This window comes from Eschrichtius robustus, chromosome 15 (assembly GCF_028021215.1).
Source record: "Eschrichtius robustus isolate mEscRob2 chromosome 15, mEscRob2.pri, whole genome shotgun sequence".
In the NCBI taxonomy this organism is placed as follows: domain Eukaryota; kingdom Metazoa; phylum Chordata; class Mammalia; order Artiodactyla; family Eschrichtiidae; genus Eschrichtius; species Eschrichtius robustus.
In genome coordinates, this window is record NC_090838.1 from 85,012,362 (window position 1) to 85,033,942 (window position 21,581).

At 47.7% G+C, this 21,581-nt stretch overlaps 1 protein-coding gene and 1 non-coding gene across 9 annotated transcripts in view; both read right to left on the reverse strand.

Annotated features, from left to right (window-relative positions):
* Positions 1–3,580: 3,580 nt before the first annotated feature.
* BCL2L11 (BCL2 like 11) overlaps positions 3,581–21,581 on the reverse strand; it is a 48,026-nt gene continuing 30,025 nt past the window's right edge. For 5 of the 8 annotated variants that reach the window (XM_068564620.1, XM_068564623.1, XM_068564621.1 and 2 more), the window contains 2 exons: positions 21,005–21,114; positions 3,581–8,083 (listed from right to left, as the gene is read on the reverse strand). In XM_068564620.1, the coding sequence (XP_068420721.1) occupies positions 7,985–8,083; positions 21,005–21,114 (209 nt within the window). In that variant the 3' untranslated portion in view covers positions 3,581–7,984. Of the gene's footprint in view, positions 8,084–17,826; positions 17,899–21,004; positions 21,115–21,581 lie in introns of those variants that run through there. The other 3 variants (XM_068564624.1, XM_068564622.1, XM_068564618.1) reach the window with 2 other exon arrangements.
* On the reverse strand, positions 8,428–8,558 carry LOC137778234 (small nucleolar RNA SNORA31). Its single transcript, XR_011076811.1, has one exon. It is a non-coding gene; the product is annotated as a small nucleolar RNA SNORA31 (small nucleolar RNA).

Genomic DNA, 21,581 nt, shown 5'->3' on the forward strand with positions numbered 1-21,581 from the left:
TTACTGGCCTTGAGACCCTGGGCATGTCTGAGTTTTAAGCACGTTTATATTTTTATCTGCACCTGGGAGATGGCAGGATCTTAATACACATACTTGGATTGAATAAATTGTTCAGGCAAATGACCACCTAGAGGACTAAAAATGTAATGAGGTGGTATAAGCTCTCTGATGTCCTTCCAGGCCAGAAAGCCTACAATGGAACATGGCACCTTTAGGGTGTATTGTGAGAATGGTTCCCCAAGTTTGATCTTGTTTAGTCAGTAGATTGAGGGGTTACTATAGAGCTAAGTCTCCCAAAATCTGCTTTAAGGAGACAAAGCAGAGCAGCTAGTATAATTTCCCCTTCTCGAGTCCCTTTTGGAAATGCATGTCATATACGGGATAACACGCCAGAAACAAGGGCCTTCTACTGTATCTTCTTCTTGGTACTAAATTCTCCTAAGGACTTAGGGCTTGCCTCAGGAAAGAGAGGTTTCAGGCAAAGGAGGCCCAGTGGTAGAAGTGAGAGACGATGAGAGAGCATCCTTTTGCCTTGTCATTTCCCTTCTTCTCACAGCCCCACTCTGGTCTCGCCCAAAGGGGAATTTTAACCATCCATCTATCACCTCACACCTTCTGAATTCGTACTGTTTATAGGGGGACTCCTAACAACCCTTGACTCAGTCTTTCCTGACAGGTAGGAATGAGTCAGCGCTTCGGGCTGTTAGCAACAGTATCTGACTTAGCACAGAGAGAACTTATGGGAGGGGCCCTGCGCTCAAGGAACAAACAGGAAGCGTGGAGACCAGGCACAGGCACGCCGGCAGCAGGCACCACGGCCAGGGAACGCACATGTGCCTCCCTGTCTACCCGGCTGCAAGGATGCTGCAGTCCCATCAGCCCCTTCTCACCTCGCTTGCTCCAGGTTCAAAGTGCTGGGGAAGAGTGCTGGATTGGGCCACGGCTTAGGCCACGGCTGCCGTCAGCTGTCATGGGGGCAAGGAAAGTTTCAAAGGTGGAAGGCAACGGTGGGGCGCAGGCACACAAGGAGCAACTGTGGTGGCAATAAGAAAGGGGGGAGGGGGTGGGCTGGATGCTGGCTGATCCCCAGCCCTCCCCCTAAAGAAAAGCTCACAAGAAATGTGCAGGATGTGTGGGAAGAAAAGTCAAGCGCGCTAACAGCATCAAAAAGAAGCCTAATAGATGAAAATACGAGCTGACTGCCTTGGAAAACATCTTGGGAAAATGGCAACGCTCCCTAAATGAATATGGTCATTGCAATCCCAAATTAAGACACCCACCGAACTTTCCAAGATGCTTAAACTAATTCCAAACTGCACGTGAAAGACAAAATGTGGAATGGCCAGGACAGTCTTGAAAAATAAAGACGAGAAATTCAAAACATATTACAACACCATAGTAATTAGCATCATGTAGATGAAAACAAAAAGATCACTGGAAAAAAGAAGAGCTGAGAAACAGAACCACGTAATAGGAGAATTTGGTAGATGTCAAAGAGCCATTTCACGTGAAGAAAAGAGGACAGTCCTGGCTGTCTATGGGGGAAAAAAATAAAGTTAGATTCACATTATATCATTAAAAAAAAAAAAAATCCAGGTGGGTTAAAGACGGAAACAAACCGTAGCGTTACATGAAGAATATATCACAAAATATATTTAAAACTTTGGCCTAGGGAAGGGCTCTTAAAATACAAAATACAGAAACCTAAGTAAGATGAATAAATCTGACTTCTAAAGTGGTGAGAACGACATCAAATACACCACAGCAGGTCGAAGACATGCAGTGGAATAAAACCTACGTTCACAAAAAGATGTGTTCAAGAATATTCATAGGTTTATTCATCCTAGCCCAAACTGTAAGAGCTCAGGTGTTCATTAATAAGACAACAGAGAAAGTGTGGTCTGTTCATACAGTAGAATACTACTCAGCAAGAAAAAGGAAATTACTGATGATTGTAACATTATGCTGAGCAAAAAAGAAATCAGACACAAAAGACCACATATTGCATGAGCCCATTCAAACTCTCCTATAAACTAATTTATGGTGGAAAAAAATCAAATCAGAACTGAGGTCACTGCTGGAGGCAAGAGGGGAGGGACTGCCTGAGAGGCAGCATGAAGGAACTTTCAGGAGTGACGGTCATGCTCCTTATCTTGATAGGGGTTTGGGTGACATCTGCATCTTTGGTCAAAACTTAGCAAATGCATACTTAAGAGTTTTTGTATTACCTGTAAATTTTATCTCAGAAAAAATTTATAAAAAATTAATGAACTCTAAATGATATACGTGTTGAAGTATTTAGGGATAAGGTTGCTGATGACTACGATTTCCTTTGAAATGCGTCACAAGGTAAGATGCAAGAATGGATGGATAGATACAGAATCAAGGAAGTAAGAGTAAAATGTGAAAGGTAGAATCTAAGTGGTGGGTATATGGGTGTTCTCTGTACATCCTTTCAACTTTTCTGTATGTTTGAAAACCTCCATAATAAAATGTTGAGAAAGAAAGATAACAGACTGGAGGAAACATATTTCCAAGATATGAGATTTTTACCCAGAATATACAAAGAGCTAATTGTCAATAGGAAAAATAAAAAACCCAACTGAAAATAAGCAAAGGCCTTTAGAAAAAAAAGCAGATGCCAACAACGTCTGAAAAGATCATCCTCTTTGAAAGTGGAAAATTTGAATTCAGACAACAGCACCCCTCTTCCCCCTCCAGGCTGGTATCATCTTGTGACGCTTGGCAGATGTCAGCGGGTGGTCGTGTGAAGCAGGCCAGTTTGGCAGCACCTGTGAGTCTGTTGAAGCCGCTAATCCCACCACCCTGAACCATCACCCAGCACCTCTCCTGCAGGCTGGCGAAGAATGGACCAGGCAGTGCCGAAGATGCAGAAAAGCCATAGCAGGACACCAGGCAAGGAGCTTTTACTCCTGTGTGCAGTGGTTAGAATGGAGTCACTACGGAAAAACCTATGACCTACCGCTAAGTCAGAACCACATACTGACTGTACAGCGTTTACAGAAAAGCAAAACTGCTGAATAACACACACACACACACACACACACACACACACGGGTCCAGGCACCTGTTGATTCGTGGCTTCGAGCAGGTGCTATAGAGCAGCTTTCTATTAGAGTCAAACCAGACTTCCATCCTTTTGAATTTTCTTCAAACTATGAGACGGGGTGAGATGGCAGGTTATCTGCTATAATCACTAATCAATACAGTTCAGATCTGTCACCTAATACCACCCCCCACCCCCAGGTGCTGAGTCATACCTGACTACGTGGGCAGAAAACTTTGCAGTCGCTCTCCCCAGCCACTTCAAAACTTTAAAGAGTGGTTTGCTTTTAAGTATACTACACAGAATTGACTTCAAGCGAGAATTCACGAAATCTGCGTGTCCGGAATACCTTGTATGACTGATAAGGGCAGAGTGTGGGCGTGTATACATCCATATGATTTCAGCTGTTTCTCCACCATTTCGTGAAACAAATCAAACAGCTCACCAAAACTAGTTGAAAGTTTTATTTATATAAAATTCATTAAGAACATAAAAGATTGAGTTTCTTTAAAAAAAAAAAAAATCTGCAGTTATTTACAGCAGTATTGCACAAGTAAAGTGGCAATTACCCTGTCAAAATTCATCAGTGCAAAACACAAGTAAGCCAGGGAAATTGCAATACATATGCTACATACGCTGGGTCCTAGGAAACAAGTTAGTGATGAATCAGTATACAGACAGATCAGTGCTATTTATAAATGAGTACCTGATGAGTTCTGATACAGTAACTAGTGGTCACAGAACCTGGACATAAAACGTTAAGAGAGCTTCTAAAGTCTGAAATTCCCAAATAAAAGTAGTCAAGTTACTTAGCCGGGAGCTTGAGGCTGCTTCTTGCACACAATGCTGTTTGGAGCAGGACAGGAGTTACCCCAGCTGGTTTAGCGACACGCGCGGTCACATTCCTGCACACACGCGTGTGCGGGGTGGACACACGCAGGCACCAGGCTAAATCAGCAGGGATGACAGAGCCATCGACACAGAACCGCTAGGAAGTCTCTTTCAAGCTTCCACTTCTTCACAGCCAGTCCAGCGGGGCCCCCAACCTCTCTCGAAGGCTTTGGAGAAGCAGAAGGAAAGCGTCACCCTGAAGAAGCAGGTGGATCAAATGCAGGGACCGAATGGTTCAGGGCAGGGGCTGTACAATTAGTTCCTGAAGACACACGGTTTAGTCCGCACCTCAAAGCACAGGAAGCCACAGAGCGGGTGGCGGGAACTCAACTACTCATCAGTTTGCCAGTGAGGGGTTAGTGGTGGGAGGAGGTCCTGAAGTCGCTCTGGAAGCAGGGGCCACTGGTCCCCCTCCGCCTTCATCCTGCCTGGCCCCTGCCCTCAACAATCCCACAACAGCACCTCTGGAAGAAGACGTCTCCATTTCTCTGAACATGGAATTGTCAGGGATAAATTTTCAATGGAAAAAAATCCTTCCCAACTGCCCATAACACATATTGGGTTGGCCCAAAAGAAGTTCGTTCGGGTTTTTCCACAAGATGTAATGGAAAAACCCGAACTTTTTGCACACACACACACACACACACACACACACACACACGTATACATTTTGGCTTTAAAATACGGCCTGGAGTTAACAGCATTTGCTTCCATGAGAAGCTAGCCGTTGGGGAACAAGAGAAAGTCACTGGAAAGCTCTAGAGTAGAAGTTGACAGCCTGCTAGGTTTACGGTCTCTCATTGGTGTCTAAACACAAACTTCAACATGAGGACAGCAAACTCTACGAATCTAAACCCATTTGACTAGAAATACCAGGAACCAAAGCTGGAGGGCCACCCCGGGGGAGACCACGTGGCCTGCAGTGAGCTAACCAGTCGCCACCTCAGAGTTAAAGCAATTAACAGGACACCAGGGGGTAGGGGTCAGGGAGGTCAACACTTTTCAGAATTTAAGACATTAAATAAGCTGGAAATAAATATACAACATCTCTACAAGTTACAGCATTATGAAACAGTAGGACACATTACACAGAAAAAGAATCTACAATATTTACAATCCTCAATTCTGAAAAAGTTTAGTAAAAACAGTGATTTTTTTTTTTTTTTTTTTTTACTCATTTATGCTGTACAAAATTTTACAAGAAAGGTAAAGGAAACATAATAATTGCACACAGACGTTTGGCTCAGTTGATAAGTAAAATATGACTTCCTAATCTAATAAATAGTCAAAATATATACAACATTAAGAAGGGGAAACAGGAGAAAGCTGTCGTCTACTGTGTACATTTTTTTTTTTTTTTTTTTAACTCGGAAGAAATTTTCACCTGGTTTCTCCACAACCAAGAAAAAAAAAAAATTCTTCATAAACAGGAGTCCAGGTAATTTGCAGATTCACTCATGAAGTTAATTTCGTGTGTGTTTATTGCATTTCTGTGAAAAGTCACAGGACACTTTCTACAACCCTCACGTGAGACGAGGTGGTCAAGGCACAAAACCCGCATTCAGTTTCCAAAAAGGGATCGAGTTATTTTTTTCTCTATAAAAAGTCAAAGAAAGGAAAAATAAGAAGTCAAAGGTACACCCACAGTGGGTATACTTTCTGCAGGGAGGCATCTTGATAAACAGATACGTACAGTACAGAGACGTCCAGTCACCTCTCTTAAGTCCTGGGGCAACACCCTCTTAATACTTCTACAATTCATAGAATCTCTAATTTCCTCACCAGCTGCTTCCACGGCCAACCCTGGGGCCTGGAGGCCGCCGAGCCCGAGGTAAACTTGCACGTGGGTGAGCGAGCTCTCAGCCCCCGGGCACCAGGGCTGAAGGAACAGAATAAAGTGCTCCAGTCCGAGAGACTGGCCCGTATAGAGCATGGAGATCCTGGGAGGGGAGCGGCCCAGAACCAAATACGTCTTTGGTGTGTGTGTCCAGCAGGCCCACGGCTGCAATTCCACCAACCACCTTAACAACCGCGTGGACTTGAGGACCCTGCAGAGGGGTTCAAGACATATCAAGGACACAAGCTGAGACTCAACACAGCTTTAAAACAATTCAAGACCCCAAGAAGGTATCTGGGGAAAAGAAAACTTTTAGAAGGAAGAATATTTGGAGTCAAATATCTCTCTACCTAAGGGAAAAGTGTATATGCAACATATATATATATATATATATATACTTATATAAAATTATGAAGATACAAAAATGAATCAATTTTTCCAACTGATAACGTGAAAACACTGGTTCTCGATGGGCCAAAAGCAAATACGATAGTTGTTGTTGGCACTGTTGACTCATCTGAAAAATCACGTATCTTTTTTAAAAAGCTGTTCAATGATCTGAGGTTTCTATAAAACTATAAGAGTGATGGGGTTCAGAATGATCTCCACCTCCCCTCTTTCAATGCTCCCTAATCTGTCTTTCTTGGGTCTCCGCAGTAGTTTAACTGCCTTTGAAAAGACTGACCAACTCGTGGGCTTCCATTCTCTGCCATAATCATGGCAGGCGCGGAGGAAGGGCATCCCCAACAGAAGTGGCCGCATGAAGGGGGCCTGACAAAATCCAGCCGTCCCAAGAGAAGTGGAACAAGTGACACAGACATCTGTCAGAAGGCCAAGGGACCATTTCAGACTTGTGTCCAACGGGGTTTTTAATGGAACTGCCGAGAGCAGAATTAAGTCTGTATTTCAAAGAGTGGGAACCAAGTGTTAGCCATCAAAAGCCAGATGAACTCTGAGTTGGACAAAAAGCCAGGATGCCCAGGAAACAGCTGTCTCAAGTCCCGCCCATAGCCTGCACCAGTTCCCACAAGGGCTCGAGCTTGGCTACCTCGACGGGAACTCGGCTGCACGTGGGCATGTTAACCACCTGGGGGCCTTAGGCTAAGAGTCCATCCTGCGATATGGGAAGGCCTGCATCCAGAAAAGCCAACAGTGCATCCCTTGTGTTATGACCGCCATTACCTCTTCAGAACACTTTTGAACGACAAGCCCATCAAAACCAAACGAAAACCAACATCGAGCACCTCCCAGTGAGTAAGCTACCGGTAGACCAACAGACCTGCGTCTGATACAGGCAGATACTAACTCATGTTCCGACCCAGTTATACTTTTTACCATGAAAATACACTGGACCAAGTGTGTGCATCAGGGTCCCGACAGGCTGCAGGAGCGTCACCAAAGGACGTAAGGAGAAACACAAGAAGAGTATGAAATTTTGCCACAGACGCAACTGAATTTAAGGAGGTAAGTAGATATTTACAAAATGGGAGTGGCATGTCAGTACAGGCTGACAAGGGACCCCTCTGCCTCTTTTACCAGTTCCATTTCCTAAGAACTTTTTTGGTATTAATAATAATGACTTTAAAAAAAAAAAAAAAAAAAGGTCCAAGAGGCAATGGCAGGGAAGGGAGGGGCCGCATCATACCTCTCCTGTTTAAAAATGCTGTATGGTGACCTCTAAAAATAAACTAAGGCAGCTTTATAAATCAGCTGGCTCAGTTTCCACTGCAGAGTTTACACAATCCTCTGAGAGTAGGCAAAAGGTTCTTAAAATTTTAGTACAAAAATCACTCACGAGTTGGTTAAAAAGTTTCCGTTTCCTTTTTGAAAAACCTGTTCTTATCAAAGAAGGTGGGAACAAAAAAAAAAAAAAAAAAAACACACGGCATGTAAACACCATTCTTGCATAAAATCCTGCTCCAAAGAACCATGATTTGTACATTGTTTAAAAAGACAATCCTCCCTCATTTACATTCACAACAAGCTTCTGTTAGAAATTCGGCCGCGTGGTGATGATGAAAGACAAGGTCAGGTCCACGTGCAGTTCGGTGTTCTCCGGGGCCACGCCCGCCCCCTCCGGCGAGGGACCTCGGGCTGCACAGCAAGGGCACCGAGACACCGAGGCGCTGGGCTTGTCGGTCTGAACGAGCAAAATGTCTGCACATCCCGGCTCCGTGAGGAACCCGCTGTCACTGCATCCTCCACACCAGACGGATGATGTGGCGTAACAGTCGTAAGATAACCATTTGCGGGTGACCTTCGGCTGCTTGGTGATTATTCAGAAAGACCTGAAACAACAAAAGGAAAGCTCCTTACTTTCCAGCCCCGACTTATTTCGGGGGCTGGCGGGGGAACCCATATTTAAGGGAACAAGCAATCCCATCTGAACAGCTATGAAGGTGCCTCTTAAAGGGCCACTTCTTCCCTAGGACGTCACTGCATAAACAGCAGGCACACCGAATGATGGTTTTCTTTAAAGCGACCAAAAGGATGTTTGGAAAACTCAAAGAGAATCCCTGAATCTGTTTCCCACCCCCCTTTTTTTTTTTTAATTGTAAACTCTTGTAAATTCTTCTTTGGAATAAAGGAGGCTTTTACCGTTCACAAGGTTATTTGTGAGTTTGCAATTTTTCCCTGTATTCCCCCATTCAATCTGGGCTGCCACAATCAGACAGACAGAAAGTGTGAGGACACTTTCTTCTTGCATCTGTAGTGGAAATCTTAGCAGACAGTAACTGCCCCAGGCCTGTCAAATAGATGCACTGTTTCCCCTTCTAAAAACCACATATTCTTTCCACAGGTGACGCCATCGCTGGCTGGAGCTGCCTTGATCAGGAAACGTAGCAACCATTGGAAAACGAGTATCCCCACCAGCTCTGCGCAGGTGCTGGAGAAAAGCCACTCCCAAGTCCCGGAGTCGGGGGGTCCCGTGAAGAGAGGCGCAGGTAAAGCAGATGGAAGAGAGGGAAGAAAGAACTTGGTGGATGCGAGGTAACCATCTTACTGCCCAAGTTACCAACATTCAAATATGTTTCAGGCTCCCTCAAGGGTGAGTTTCAGGTGGCTGTCATTTACTTGAGAAATCAGTGATTCGGGGTAATTTGCCCTAAGAAGCTAAACAAAGTGGAACACTGATGTGCCACCGTGTCTCTGGCTGTCGGTGGGCAGCTCCGCTGGGTAAGCGCTGTTGGTCCAGTGCTGCGGCCCCGGGTCACCGACACAGGCGGCGTCAACCACTGGCCCCTCCAGTACCCCGGAGTGGCAGGCAAAGAGCAACGAAAAATAGAAAAGCCCTGTTTGCTGGGGCCCACCACAGGATCATGACAAGCTGAAAAACTGTTCCAAAGGAAACGGCCGGGGTATTTCAAGGTCTCAGAGGTCCTTGGGTCTTCCACCTTCCGAGCTCTAATCCGTTTCGCGGGTAAGTGCAGGGTGTAAACTCAGAGCAGCCAAAGCTGGTAACAGAGCACATCTGCCTCCGTGTCAGGAGCTGTGACCAGTTTCCCTGTTCAGGTCTGAAATCCACACCCCAGGCCAGCTCCCTGCTCTGTCTGGAGCGCTCCACCAACCCCCTTCTCGCTCCGGAGGGCTCGGGGGTGCTTTCCAACACACATCCACGGGACCACCGGCCACAGGGCAGGCTGAGGACAGGCGCTCCCTTCCCAGACACAATCGCTGTTCACAGACGCCAGCTGCAAGCAGAGCTCCCTCTCCGCCACTGTTTACACAGCCCTCTGGGGCTCGTTGTACGGGATGGAATTGTGATAAGGCCGGAGCACTTCCCTTGCTCCTTCCAGAACCAGGAACCAGACTGGAGGAAATCAGCTTTATGTAAGCGATTCCTGTAGAGGCGCTCCGTAACCACAGTCTGCGATTTTTATCTGCTTGACACACAAGATTGCTTTGTTTTGATTTAACTTTCACAATTACTTTGCTTCTTCTGGGTGAGAATAATTTAGGGGAAGGTTAATTTTAGTTGAGACTAATATTAACAGGTTGAAAGAGGCTTATTCAAAATAAAACCACGACTTACTAAAATGAAGAAAGTGTATGCAGGGCTGAGCTAAATCATCACCTCAAGGTGGGAAATCTCAAGCCAAACAGTTGTCACCGCTGGCCTCAGTAGGACCGGAGAATGGAGTCAAAATGACGCCACGAGGGGACTGGGTCACACAGTAGGGACAGACCCCAACTGTTGACACTTAGCCAATTTTCTATTCCAGAACTAGCAGTGTCTGAGAGGAGAGACCTTCCACGCACCCTTGAGGACAGCAGGTGTAGGATGAGAGAAGTCTTCCCGAGTTTTTTAGACTGTTGCTTTCGTGTCACATGAAAATAATATGGGGGGGGGGGTATGCAAAGGCATGCCAGGGTGGCAGGGGAAGGCAGGAAAGGTCTGTTAAAAGGAACACCCAATCCCTGACAAATGAGAAGATGCTGCAACGTCTGGGTTAGCGAGGATACAGGGACACCTGGCCCCTCGACAGCACGCGTGACAACACGGCACACGCCGTTAAACCAGCGAATGACATGCTTTTGGACGACATTCCGTGGAGGAAGCCATTACCACTGATTCCAAGAGCCCTGCCAGCCCAGAAAGCCGTCGACAGCTGGCAGAGTCCGCCAAAGCTGCTGCTGGCACAGTGTGGATGGCCCACACCTCACAAACAGCTGGAGGATGGGCAGCTGGCGCCAGGGCAGACGCGCTGCCCTGACACCTGCAGCCCTACTGATCAGCTTCCTTACGGGAGTCGCCGAGCACACGGTCTGGGCCTGACGACGCTAACGTGGGGCAGGCGTGGTCGGCCCAGCCAGCGTGAGATCTTAGGCTTCTGGCCTCCAGGACTGTGAAGAAATACATTTCTGCTGTCTCAGGCCCCCTGTCCGTGGTCCTGTGCTCCGGCCGCCCTAGCAAACTAATACACCGGCTCATGCTTAACCATCGTTCCTGGTCCTTCACCTTTCAAGTGAAAAACAAAACTTCTTAGCTCATAGTTGCGTAATGCTGTTTTAGTCTAAATCATAAAAACACTTTAGAAAGATACATTACAGTGATTCATTTGGGGAAAGAACTAAAAAACTAAATATGCTCCTAGGTACAGACAATTTATGTCTTACACACACACACACACATACAAAGTGCAGGATCCCATCCAACTGGGATTTTCATCTCCATGGTCTAGATCAAGAAGCGGATTATTTGGGGTGACTGACTTCTACGGCCATCCTGACAGCCCATGCTCCTCTCTGGCTCAGGGGCTCCGGCATCACGGGCAACGCTCGACTTCGTAGCCTGTCTGCACCCAGTTAAGTCTCGTGGGCACTCCTGAGTCACCAGCACCGCGTGCAGGAGAGCACGGCGCAGCCCACCGTACAGCGCGCCCACGGGGCCACCGTCAGTGAGAACAGCCCGAGAGAAAGCTGCCCTGTCTCAGGAGCCAGAGGCAGGCAAGTGCAAGTTCCCACCTCGCAGACGGAAACACATCCACACATGCCAGTGAAACCTGAAGCCTACACCAAAACGCAGTCAAGATGCGGAGGGTCCTTCTTGTCCGAAGAGCAACATGACAGCATCTTCTTTACGGAGCTTACACCCTGCTGAGGGACAGAGCCATGCGAATGAACACGATCTTGTGACAAGGGTAATACAGAGGTAAAGACAATGACAGAGAAAGAAGCATCGGCCAGAGAGGCGGGCAGCGGGGCCAGGAGAGCCGGGGCAGGAAGGCACAGAGCCAAGCCCCATGCTGAGTCAGAGAAAGAAGAGTTACTGGGAGGAAAGGAGAGGGAATTACAGGAGGAGAGGCAGGGCCCTGCACGCAAGAAGGAGCAGACGGCTTGGTAAAAATCGTATTTTATGGTAAAATATAGTATTTGATTTTTCACAATAAGCCAGAATGAAAAGCAGTGTCAAATTCCGGGACTGTTCCATCCAAGAATCGTCCCATAAAGGTAAGCGATGGATTCAGGAGCTCTGAGTTTCCCCGGACAGGCTTAGGTTTTCTTTGAAGATGTGAAATATGACCTTGGAGACAGTGTCAAGAGCATTCAGCAGGGACGTTCCCTGCACGTCCACACCAGAGGCCACGGGCTCACCTGGGTGGCACATGGGGGTAGGCTTACCGAGGGTCTGCCCTGGAGTGGGGAGCAGGGTCCAGGCTGACTTGTCATGACCGGGGAGCAGCCCCGTATATCGAGGAGCTGGGCCTCCACGTGGGGTGGGACAGGAGAGGAGGCTCAGGGACCGGACACAGCGCCGGCGACCACCATGGCTGTAGCACCGGGACCGCCTCAGGTTGCACTCGAGGCCACCAATCAAGTATCAGGGAATTTAATTACATTTTAATGCCAAAACAATCACAGCCAAACCAGGGAAGCGGGTGTGCCGCATGCAAAAGAGGCCTGGAGCCCAGGCTGCCCCGGGGAACTGGCCAGGTTGACCACAACATACCCGCAGTGGGCCGCTCTGATCCCGCTTCACTCTCCTGCAGATGGAGAGGAGCCCAGCCTCCGGAAAGTACACAAGACACAGCAGGCCTTCGGACTTTGTGAGCCTGAGCTTGGGGATGAGAAGGATCGCCCGCTGTCACCGATAAATGGAACAACCTGGCACACGCCTTTTCAGTCTTCACGACCCCCGAGCCAGCGTGGTTCTCCTGCCCTTTCACAGACGGAGCTTGCGGGTCAGGAACCACCAAGTAACCCCGACAGTTCAGCTCAACTCCAGCTCAGTGCAGAACACACACTCACCGATCTGGGCTCCAAAGGCAGGGTCAAACCTCGCTGGGCCAAGTGACTCAGTACATACAACCCACAGGTACACTCAGCACTACTCAAGGGGGCTTACCGTCAAAACCACACAGGTGCGCACAGTGCCGTAAAAATAAAGGTTGAGGAAGATCACAAATATTAAGAAAGAGAGACTTACCCTGGGAACTAGGGCTGAGATTTGCTGCAACAGAACCACAGTTTAGGGAAGAGCTTCCTGGCAGTCAAGGTAACAAGGACATTATTTTTCACCTTCTTATCAAAAAGAGCTCAATACCAAACTCTAGCAGACAAACCAAAAAGCAAGGTATATCCGCAGAACTCTGAGACTACAAGCAATTTTTTAGAACTTGTTCAAAAACTTGTTTCTTATAGAATTTCAACACTGAATGCCTAAGACATCCTAAACTTCTTTTTTTTTTTTTTTTTTTTAAGGTAGATACATTTTTAAGTGGGAACACGTTATAGGAGACTCAATTCTGGACTCTGAGACCAGGAAGGGCTCTGACAAAGAGAGAACCTCTGCTCCAGTTTGGGCCAGTGAGGATGGAGTGTCTGTCTGTCTGGATGGCATCTGCTCCCCCAGGGGCGGTCACAGCATCTTCCAGAACAGTGCTGAGAGCTGCCATCATCACAGGTGACAGAGTGAGGCAAGGGACAGAGCGGCCCCGGTGATGGATGGAAGACCACCTCTACCCATTCATAACCCATCAATCTAAACGTTATTTTAAGTGACAAGCGCGTGACACAGAGGTCAGAGAGGAACAGGGCCCATGTGTGACGACTCAATGTGGAGGCTTGCTAAGAAGACCTGGTCTCTCTCCACTTTAAGACCAAGAACCACCGTCAAAGGACATCTCAGCTCAGATTCCAGTGCAGGCTCCATATCCACTGCTGTCCTCAGGTGTCAGACATGCTGCTGCAATGCTGCCCAAAGACCAAATTCACTTTCTATTTATCACCAAGGCAACATGGGCATTTGCATAGCTAGTGCCTAACATGCTTTGATGTCAACACAGCTGTGGAAAGGGTGCCAGCGGAGCTCCTTCACCGGATGCGGTGCCCCCCTCCACCCCAAGCACCAGAAGTGAGCTCTCCCACTAGGGTGATGATGTGATCCTCTAACGTCGCAGAAAGACTGCATCTGCACAAATCCCGCTTTCCAATTTTCAGTGCATCATTTCAAAGAATCTATTACAGGTACCGCTTTTGGTAGGACAAATAATCACTTCTCCCATTAACCTGGCATGCACTGCATTTTCTTAGTACAATACCTCCCCCTCCCCGCAGTAGATCTCTAGATAAGTTGTCGGCCCCCAGGCCCCACGGCCCGAGCTGGCTGAAATGAAGAACCCCGGCCCGTGACCTTCGAGGTGTGTCACTGTGTCAGCCACGGAGAAGACGGAGAGATGGCTCTTACAACTCCCGCACGAGGCACCATTAGACAAAATATTAGACGCAGAGCAAGAACACGCTGTTCTAAAATGCCCCAGCCTCCGACAAATGCTAATGAGATGTAAGCACTTTAACCGCAGCTCAAACCCCTCTGCTTTGGCTCAGCTGGAAGAAGTCTAGCGGAGGATGACGTGATAGGCTGATTATTTCTGTATGTCTGCAGGAGGGCCGAGCCTCAAAGTGCATCTCCATTTCCTCCTCAAGAGATTAAAAAAAACCCAGCTCGACCTCTCTGAAGTCCCCCTCCCGGCACCTGCATCTCCAAATGGTTACGTGTTGATGGCCTCCGGTGCCCCAAGGGCCAGGCAGCCATGCAGGTGTGCCCACCTGCCACAGCCCGACGGCGCCCTCGCGGGCGGTGTGAGCGAGCACACAAGCCACATCCAGCTCGGTGCCCACCCAGCCATTCACACACACACCAGCGCCTCAACCTCGGCTCACATCTGCGTAACCCAGACAGACGCAGCACGTCCGGGGTCCCCACCCCCCCGCCCCCGGGGGTCCCCCCCCGACATTTCCTTTAACAAGCTGGGTACTTAGCAGACACACAGGTGAACAAAGTTACTAGTACCTCTCTATCCAAAGCTTAAAGACCGATGGAGAAAAGTCCCAACGACAGTTCAAAGTGAGACAAAACAGAAGGATGGTAGCAAGGGATGATGGACAGCATTTTCTAGAGGTATCTCTAAATGTTTTGGCTTAATCGTCACTACATCCCTAAGAGACTGACCGAAAATGGGGCTCCTGAAGGTGGACAGACGGGGTCTGACCCCAAGGTCCCTGCAATTGTCTATGAGCTGCATCTTCCTACGAGATCACCCTTTATCCTCCACAAGTCACGGAAAGCCCTCGTTCAGCCCTCCACAGCCACGGTCTCCATGGAGATCATCTGAACCCCATGCTCTCGGGGAAGGTCTCAGGGAAACACAGCAGAGCTGATGTCACAGGAGGGAGGCTCTTCTCTCTCACAGGCTCTGGCGTCTCCGTGATGGGCTCATTCTCTTCGTCTTGTCATCGTTCGTGTGGTATGGATATGGCATGTGTCAGACCGGTGTGCAAGGCTCTTAAGACCACAGCTGCCTTATCCAACTCCAAGGAAGACACTCATTAAACCTGAAAACTGTAACCCAAATAAATGGCAGGCATCAGTTTATCCTGCTCACAGCTGGTTGTGCTATGAAAAGTGTCATTCTATCAACCTGTGTGAGACAAATGTGGCGCATTATCTCATGAGATAGGATGGGCCCGGTTTTAATGTTTGATATGCAGATTTTTCATTATTCTGTTCTCAGACAGTAATAGAAAGCGTCTTATTTTGTTAAACTCCAACATGTGATTAATGAAGGTCTCAAAAGAGGGCCGTCTGAGAACATGCATCTCTGGACCTAAGTATGGTTTATGCTATTACCAAACGAGCTACAATTTTGACCTCTCCCCGTCCACTAGCTACAGAAGACCATCTATAGAAGAATATCCCTTCCGAAAACGAGGATCAAACAGCACAGGGAATTTCACTTGTTAGGAAAGACAACACATACAGATTTCAAGTTCACATATAGTACAGCTGACCCTTGAACAATACGGGTTTGAACCGTGCAGGTTCACTTACACACGGATTTTTTTCAATATGGTACCTGTTTCATTTTACAGATCTTTAAATTAGCGAAGTGGGGGGAAAAGTTTGTGTTCAATTAGAGATCACAGTATGTGGAATCAAAAGGACTAGGGTTTGAGTCCTGATTCTGTCCAAACAGTTTCAGCTTCCTGCCCTTGGGTGAGTCATTTATCAATTCCTTTGTCTTGAGGCAGGGATGGCAGCGCGTGGATTTTTGACTCTAAGGAGGGTCGGCGCCCAGAGCCCCTTTGATGCTCGAGGGTCAACTTACATGAAAACGCTAATGTGTTGACACCAATTAAACTGTTGTTTCCCTCAGAACCAGCCCGCAAGCCACCTTTTCTTCTCTACTTTGTCTGGTTCAGGGCTACACTTCCCTCTATGTCGTTCGGTCAATTCATGCCTGCACACGCCCAGGACAGAAGTAGGAGGCAGGCAGTGTGAACAAAAGATACAGTGTCTCTTGTGATCAAACAATGAAAGGGTTTTCATCTACTTCTTGGCCCTTCCAGAGAGCCTGTCCTAGCATCGCGTGCTGCTGTCCACTGCAGTCCCCCACCGGGACATCCCCATGCCACAGCTAACCAAGAGCAGCCTATTTGAGCACAGAGTGACTTAGGCTGGACAAGCTGATGGCCAGGCAAGAAGGTGAGTGATCACAGCCTCGGTACAGCCAGGGCACGCTGGTTAGAGAATGGGGCTGATCACCCCAAGAGCACGTGTCTTCACGTTCTCAAGGGTCTAGCACCCTCTCCACGGCCTGAGATTGCAACCCCAGCCAGGGCCAAGAATCCCATCCAATTGGACACCATCCCCAAGAACCGGCGATGAGCACACGGCATCCCACGCCTGCAGGGGACCGGAGCCCACACTTGCTGACGCTCCCTCCAGCAGATGGGACCTGGACTTGCACTCAACGCAATTTCTGAATTGTGAAAGAAGCCAGCAGAGGCTATCAAGAACAACAGGAAAGCTGGCTGCCTGGGTGGAGGCCCCCACCCACGGGGAAGAGGAGGCATCAAGGTGCCAGCTGCTGCAACACACACAGATGCCGCTGCACCGCGGCTCCCAGCCAGCTGCTTGCCCTCTTCAGAAAGCCCCCGAGAGAGATGCAGTTTCCCCGCTGACGTCCCTGGCTGCCCGGGGTTCCCCGAGAGCCCTCGCCCTCCCTCCCCGGAATCTCACAGAGCTGGACACGGGGAGCTATGGAGCCAGGACACCGTATGGTTGCAGGCCATCCAGCAATGAATCCCAGAGCTCCGCCACTTCTCTGGACCCTTGGGTTTTGTCCCACTACATGCTCTACGTGTGCCTAGGCTGCTGCAGCACTTTAATGCCTAATGACATGGTGGAGACGCACCACGGGGCTGCCACTGGCCAAATCTGTGACAATCTGAGCATTAAGTATCGAGAGGGACGCATAATAACCTGCTGAACTAAACACGGACCCATGAACTAAAGTTGACAAACGAAATAAACACAGGGGAGAAAGGGAAGTTCTTCCTCATTTATACACACTTTCCTTCTATGACAAATGGAAAAGTACTGACTTTGTAGTGGAGGACACCACCTCTGACCAGAGTCCCAGGAACGGGACAAACCGACACCCTGTGCCTCCCGATACGATGCACGGAGGAGGACACAATGTCACACTGTTGGGACAACTGGCGAAGTCTACGTAAGACCCACAGATGACACAACAGTACTGCCACATTGTTAATTTCCCAATCACTCTGCGGCTGCACAAGAGAATACGCTTATTCTTAGGAAGGACACGCTGATGAATTTAAGAGTAAAGGAGTATCGTGCCTGCAGCTTGTTCTCGAATAGTTCAGAAACTAGTTTGCAGACAGGCAGGTACAAGGAGGGAGGACGTTAAAGCAAACATGGCAGAATGTTAACAGCAGGGGACTCGGGTGGCAGATACAAGAGGGGTCTTTGTACCGTCCTTGCAACTCTGGCGTAGAAGTCTGCAATTATTTCAAAACAGAAAGTGACAAAAATACAGCAGACTTGGAGCAGTAAAACTCCCATCAGGTAGAGGGGCGGGTTGCCCTGCCCTGGCAGGGTTCGTTTGGGGCGATGACACCCACCGAGTCACAAAAGGAGAAGGGAACATGCACCGGGGCTTTGCGCTCACCTGTGCCTCTCTCACCTCCTGCTTCAAGGATTCAGACTCCACAGCTCCGTCTCATATGCTTCCCCACTGCCCTCAAGTGCACTGAGCACATGACAACTACACGACAACTTCCTCTATTGCTCTAACTGAAAAAACGGGAAAATATCCTGTCAGGCTTCGCAAGGCTCATGGCAACAAAAGACCAACACTTTACAAAACGTACTGTAACAGTATTAAGCAAGTGGAGACACCGAATATTTAAAAGGCTCCGATCCACCATAAAGCAGCGCGGCGACGGACTCTGCTTGCCAAGAAGGGACACCTCCCCGGACAGACAAGCGCGTAACTTGGAAGCAAAATCCCTCCCATTTCCTCCCCAGATTTCCACCCCCAATATTCAACAATGGCCCATCAGTGTGACTGCAGACAATGGACTGTTTTGAATCTGACAACTCTTTAACACAGGCGTCTGCGGCCCTGGGGTCACTGTGTCACTATCCCGAGTTTCAGAGTCTGCTGTTTTGAACTGGCTGTTTATAAGACCTGGGGAATATGTTTGTTTCATTTTCGAAAAATGAGGTTATAAGCTAGAGTCTGTCCCTACTCCTCCCCCGATATTCCAGCCTTCTTAGAAAGCTAGAGTCCTTTCAATGATTAGCGACTGCATTTTTGCATTGGTTCTTTTTTAAGAGATGCCAAATAAGGTTCACGATTACAAAATATTGCGAAATACTGCAGTGAGACTCATTCTATTTATCTTACCCAAAGCACTGAGAACAGACAGGTTACAGCTCATTTGAAAAAACAGATATGAGCATCTTCAACATTAAACCGTGTAATAACACTGGGAACACGGTGGGGAGGCGGGGTGTGAACCGTGAGAGGCTCTCCTCCCACCTGCACGGGAGAGGCTTGGTGATGAAGACCACCCGATGGCCTGTGTCTCCTCTGCACGTGATCTGAACTGTCCCCCACCTCGGCAGCCTACGAGTGGGCATGGCTGTGCTCCAACCCCCTGCCACCCTAGCCCATGTCTCACCACCGACCATTCGGGGCCACCACAGAGATGCATCAGCCAGACCCAACCAGGCAGGCTCGCGGGAAAGCTCTGCAGAGTCACTGATACTTCACGCCAATCATGGAGTCATTGATACTTCATATAAGTTTGAAGAGAAACTTTTGCAAAACCTTCTTAAACACATCTGGCTCTCTGGCCAAAGGTTCTGATCCAACCCCCTGAGGATGGAGCTGTGCTGACTCATCTCGGTGTCCAGAGCTCCCCGAACTCTGAAGGCACCAGAGCCCGGCAGCCTCACTTCTCCTGGGGAGCCCCAGCCAAGCCACACCTGGAGCCCTAAGGACCTCTACCACCCACTTTGAGACGGGATGGGGAGGTGGCAGGCCCAGCGTGCCGGTCAGTTCATGGCCCAGGCTCACCCTGAGAAGCCGCCATAGCCGTCAGAAGTGACCTCTTCCTGCTGGATTCGTGACACGTTCCAGAATCAGGACTGGATGTATTCAGCCTACCCTCTTGAAGGGACCGACGTCCCAAATATCCTAGGGCCCTGTTTCTGACCACTGTCTCCCAGTCAAGCGGGAGAGCTGAGTCCACACATACAGGAACTCCGAAACCCCACCAGCGAAACCGAGGCAGAAGAACTAGGGGAACGGTAACTGCTGTGGCAAATTACAAAACAACCCACCTTGCCAAAGTGATTGCCATTTCAGATCTAGGCTGAGAGGGAATTCATGTTCTGTGAGCGGGTCCCCGTCAGGTGTAGGCTGCCAGGCATTCTGTCAGCTAGACCCAGTATCACAAGAAATTCCGGAGCCCGTTTGTCCATGTGACATTTCCCGTTTAATGACAGAATCACACGATAGCACATTTCCCATCAAACACACACATACACACCCTATAGAAGGTATGAAGAGGATCCAGTGTGAGTTTTCTGAAAGTCCCTAACTCCCTTATGGAGATTCTATACTGCAGAAATGAAAAGACTCTCTTGTAATGGGGAAACATCTCCATGTATGTTTAAAAAAGCTTAAAAGGCATTGTACATAACAGGAAAACAAGACTGATTGAAGGCAATTTACAGGTAACATCTGTTTACTAAGCAACAGCTAGCTACAAAAGAGACTAACATTTAAAGCAGGACAGAAATATTGGGGGGTCCTAAGCATAAACTCCCTCCAGAAGAAAAAAGAAAGAAAAAAATATCTTTAAAAAGTATTCATGTGAAACAATAATGTTTGGAAGAAAAGGAGTCAGATGAAAAGTAACACAGTAAGAAAGAATGATATTAAATCTTATTTTGTAGAAAATAATTGTTAAGTGCTTCCTTTTGGATAAATCAACAGAAATACCTTCATACATGGTTGCCAGAAAAAAGGTAAGCAAGCCAAAATCACATTCTCTCACACATTTGCTGGTGTACCCCTACAGGAAGTAGTCACACATGCTCATAAGAGCCTAACTCCCTGAGTTAAACCCTACCCATTTTAAAATGTCTTCCATGGGAATAAGGTGTCCAAATGGTAACATATATTGCCACTGGGCAAAACAAAATACACTCTGTGCCTGCAGAGTAAGATCTAAGGCTGAATTTTTTTTTTTTTTTTACCCAACAGCACACCTCAAAAATCCCAGTGGCACTCAATTTGAAGTGTAAAATTTTTATACCCCAAACTGCAGGCTATGAATTATTGGCCTCCTAATAACATTTCAATAAATGAACACCAAGGACAGCAGTGGGGGCTGGAATGACACAGAGGCTCCCCTGCTCTGACTCACTGCCTGGCAAATCACAGGGGGAGACTTTTACTTTAGACCTGGCATCGTTCCCTTCGGCTGAGTGAAGATGGAAATTTAAAAATTTCTTTACTTTTGACCCAAACTACCTCCAGGGAGAGCTGAAACTCCCTCTCTGGCTTGAAGACTATGTTAATATTTATATGGGAAAATTTCAAAGCATATACATAATCCCTTTTTTTTTTCCAAGCACGGAGGGTTTAAGGTTTGTGCTCCTACCACCCCTTGGTCGGCCTTGGATTTTGTCTAATGGCCACCACTTACATTCAGCCATAAAACAAATGGAAAACGGGAAAGGGGGAAGAATGGTAGGTCACACATAGGTAATACCGCTCATTTCCAGAATAAGCACAGGATTATTACTAGTCTTTTCTTTTCTTTTTAAATGGCAGGGAGAGGTAGGGTGTGAGGGAGAAAGGGGGTAAAGAAAACATCATTACCCTCCTTGGGTAATATGCATTAAATTCGTCTCCAATACGCCGCAACTCTTGCGCAATCCATATCTCCGGACGCATATCTGCAGGTACAGCCTGAGACTGCCTCATGGAAGCTGCATCAGAACAAACAGAACAAAAATCACATTGTTTTCCATAGATCATTTAGAAAGTCCCAAAGGTCAGTTTCTAGAAGCAAGCCCATCTCACACACGCTTTCATGTTTTGGGACGCTCCCTAACTTCAAGAGCTACAATCATGCATTCGAGATTATGGTGGCAGGCTCTGCTACGTATCTCTAGTTCATGAATAAGGAATACAGAGTAATTTCCTTTTCAACAACAACTGGAGATTCAGAATTGCCAAATTTAAAAATCTCCTGGCCAGTGAATTACATACTTCCATTTCGAGAAGGCAAACTAACACAAAAACGGCACAATCGATACCGCCCAAGAAATAGCCTCGAAACATATGAGAATGTAAAAATTTAGGCTGCCCGTAAAATAACTATTTTATTTTGATCTTAAGGCAAGGTAAAATTCCTAGGAAAATGTCACACGTCATCGAGGAATATGAAATGGTT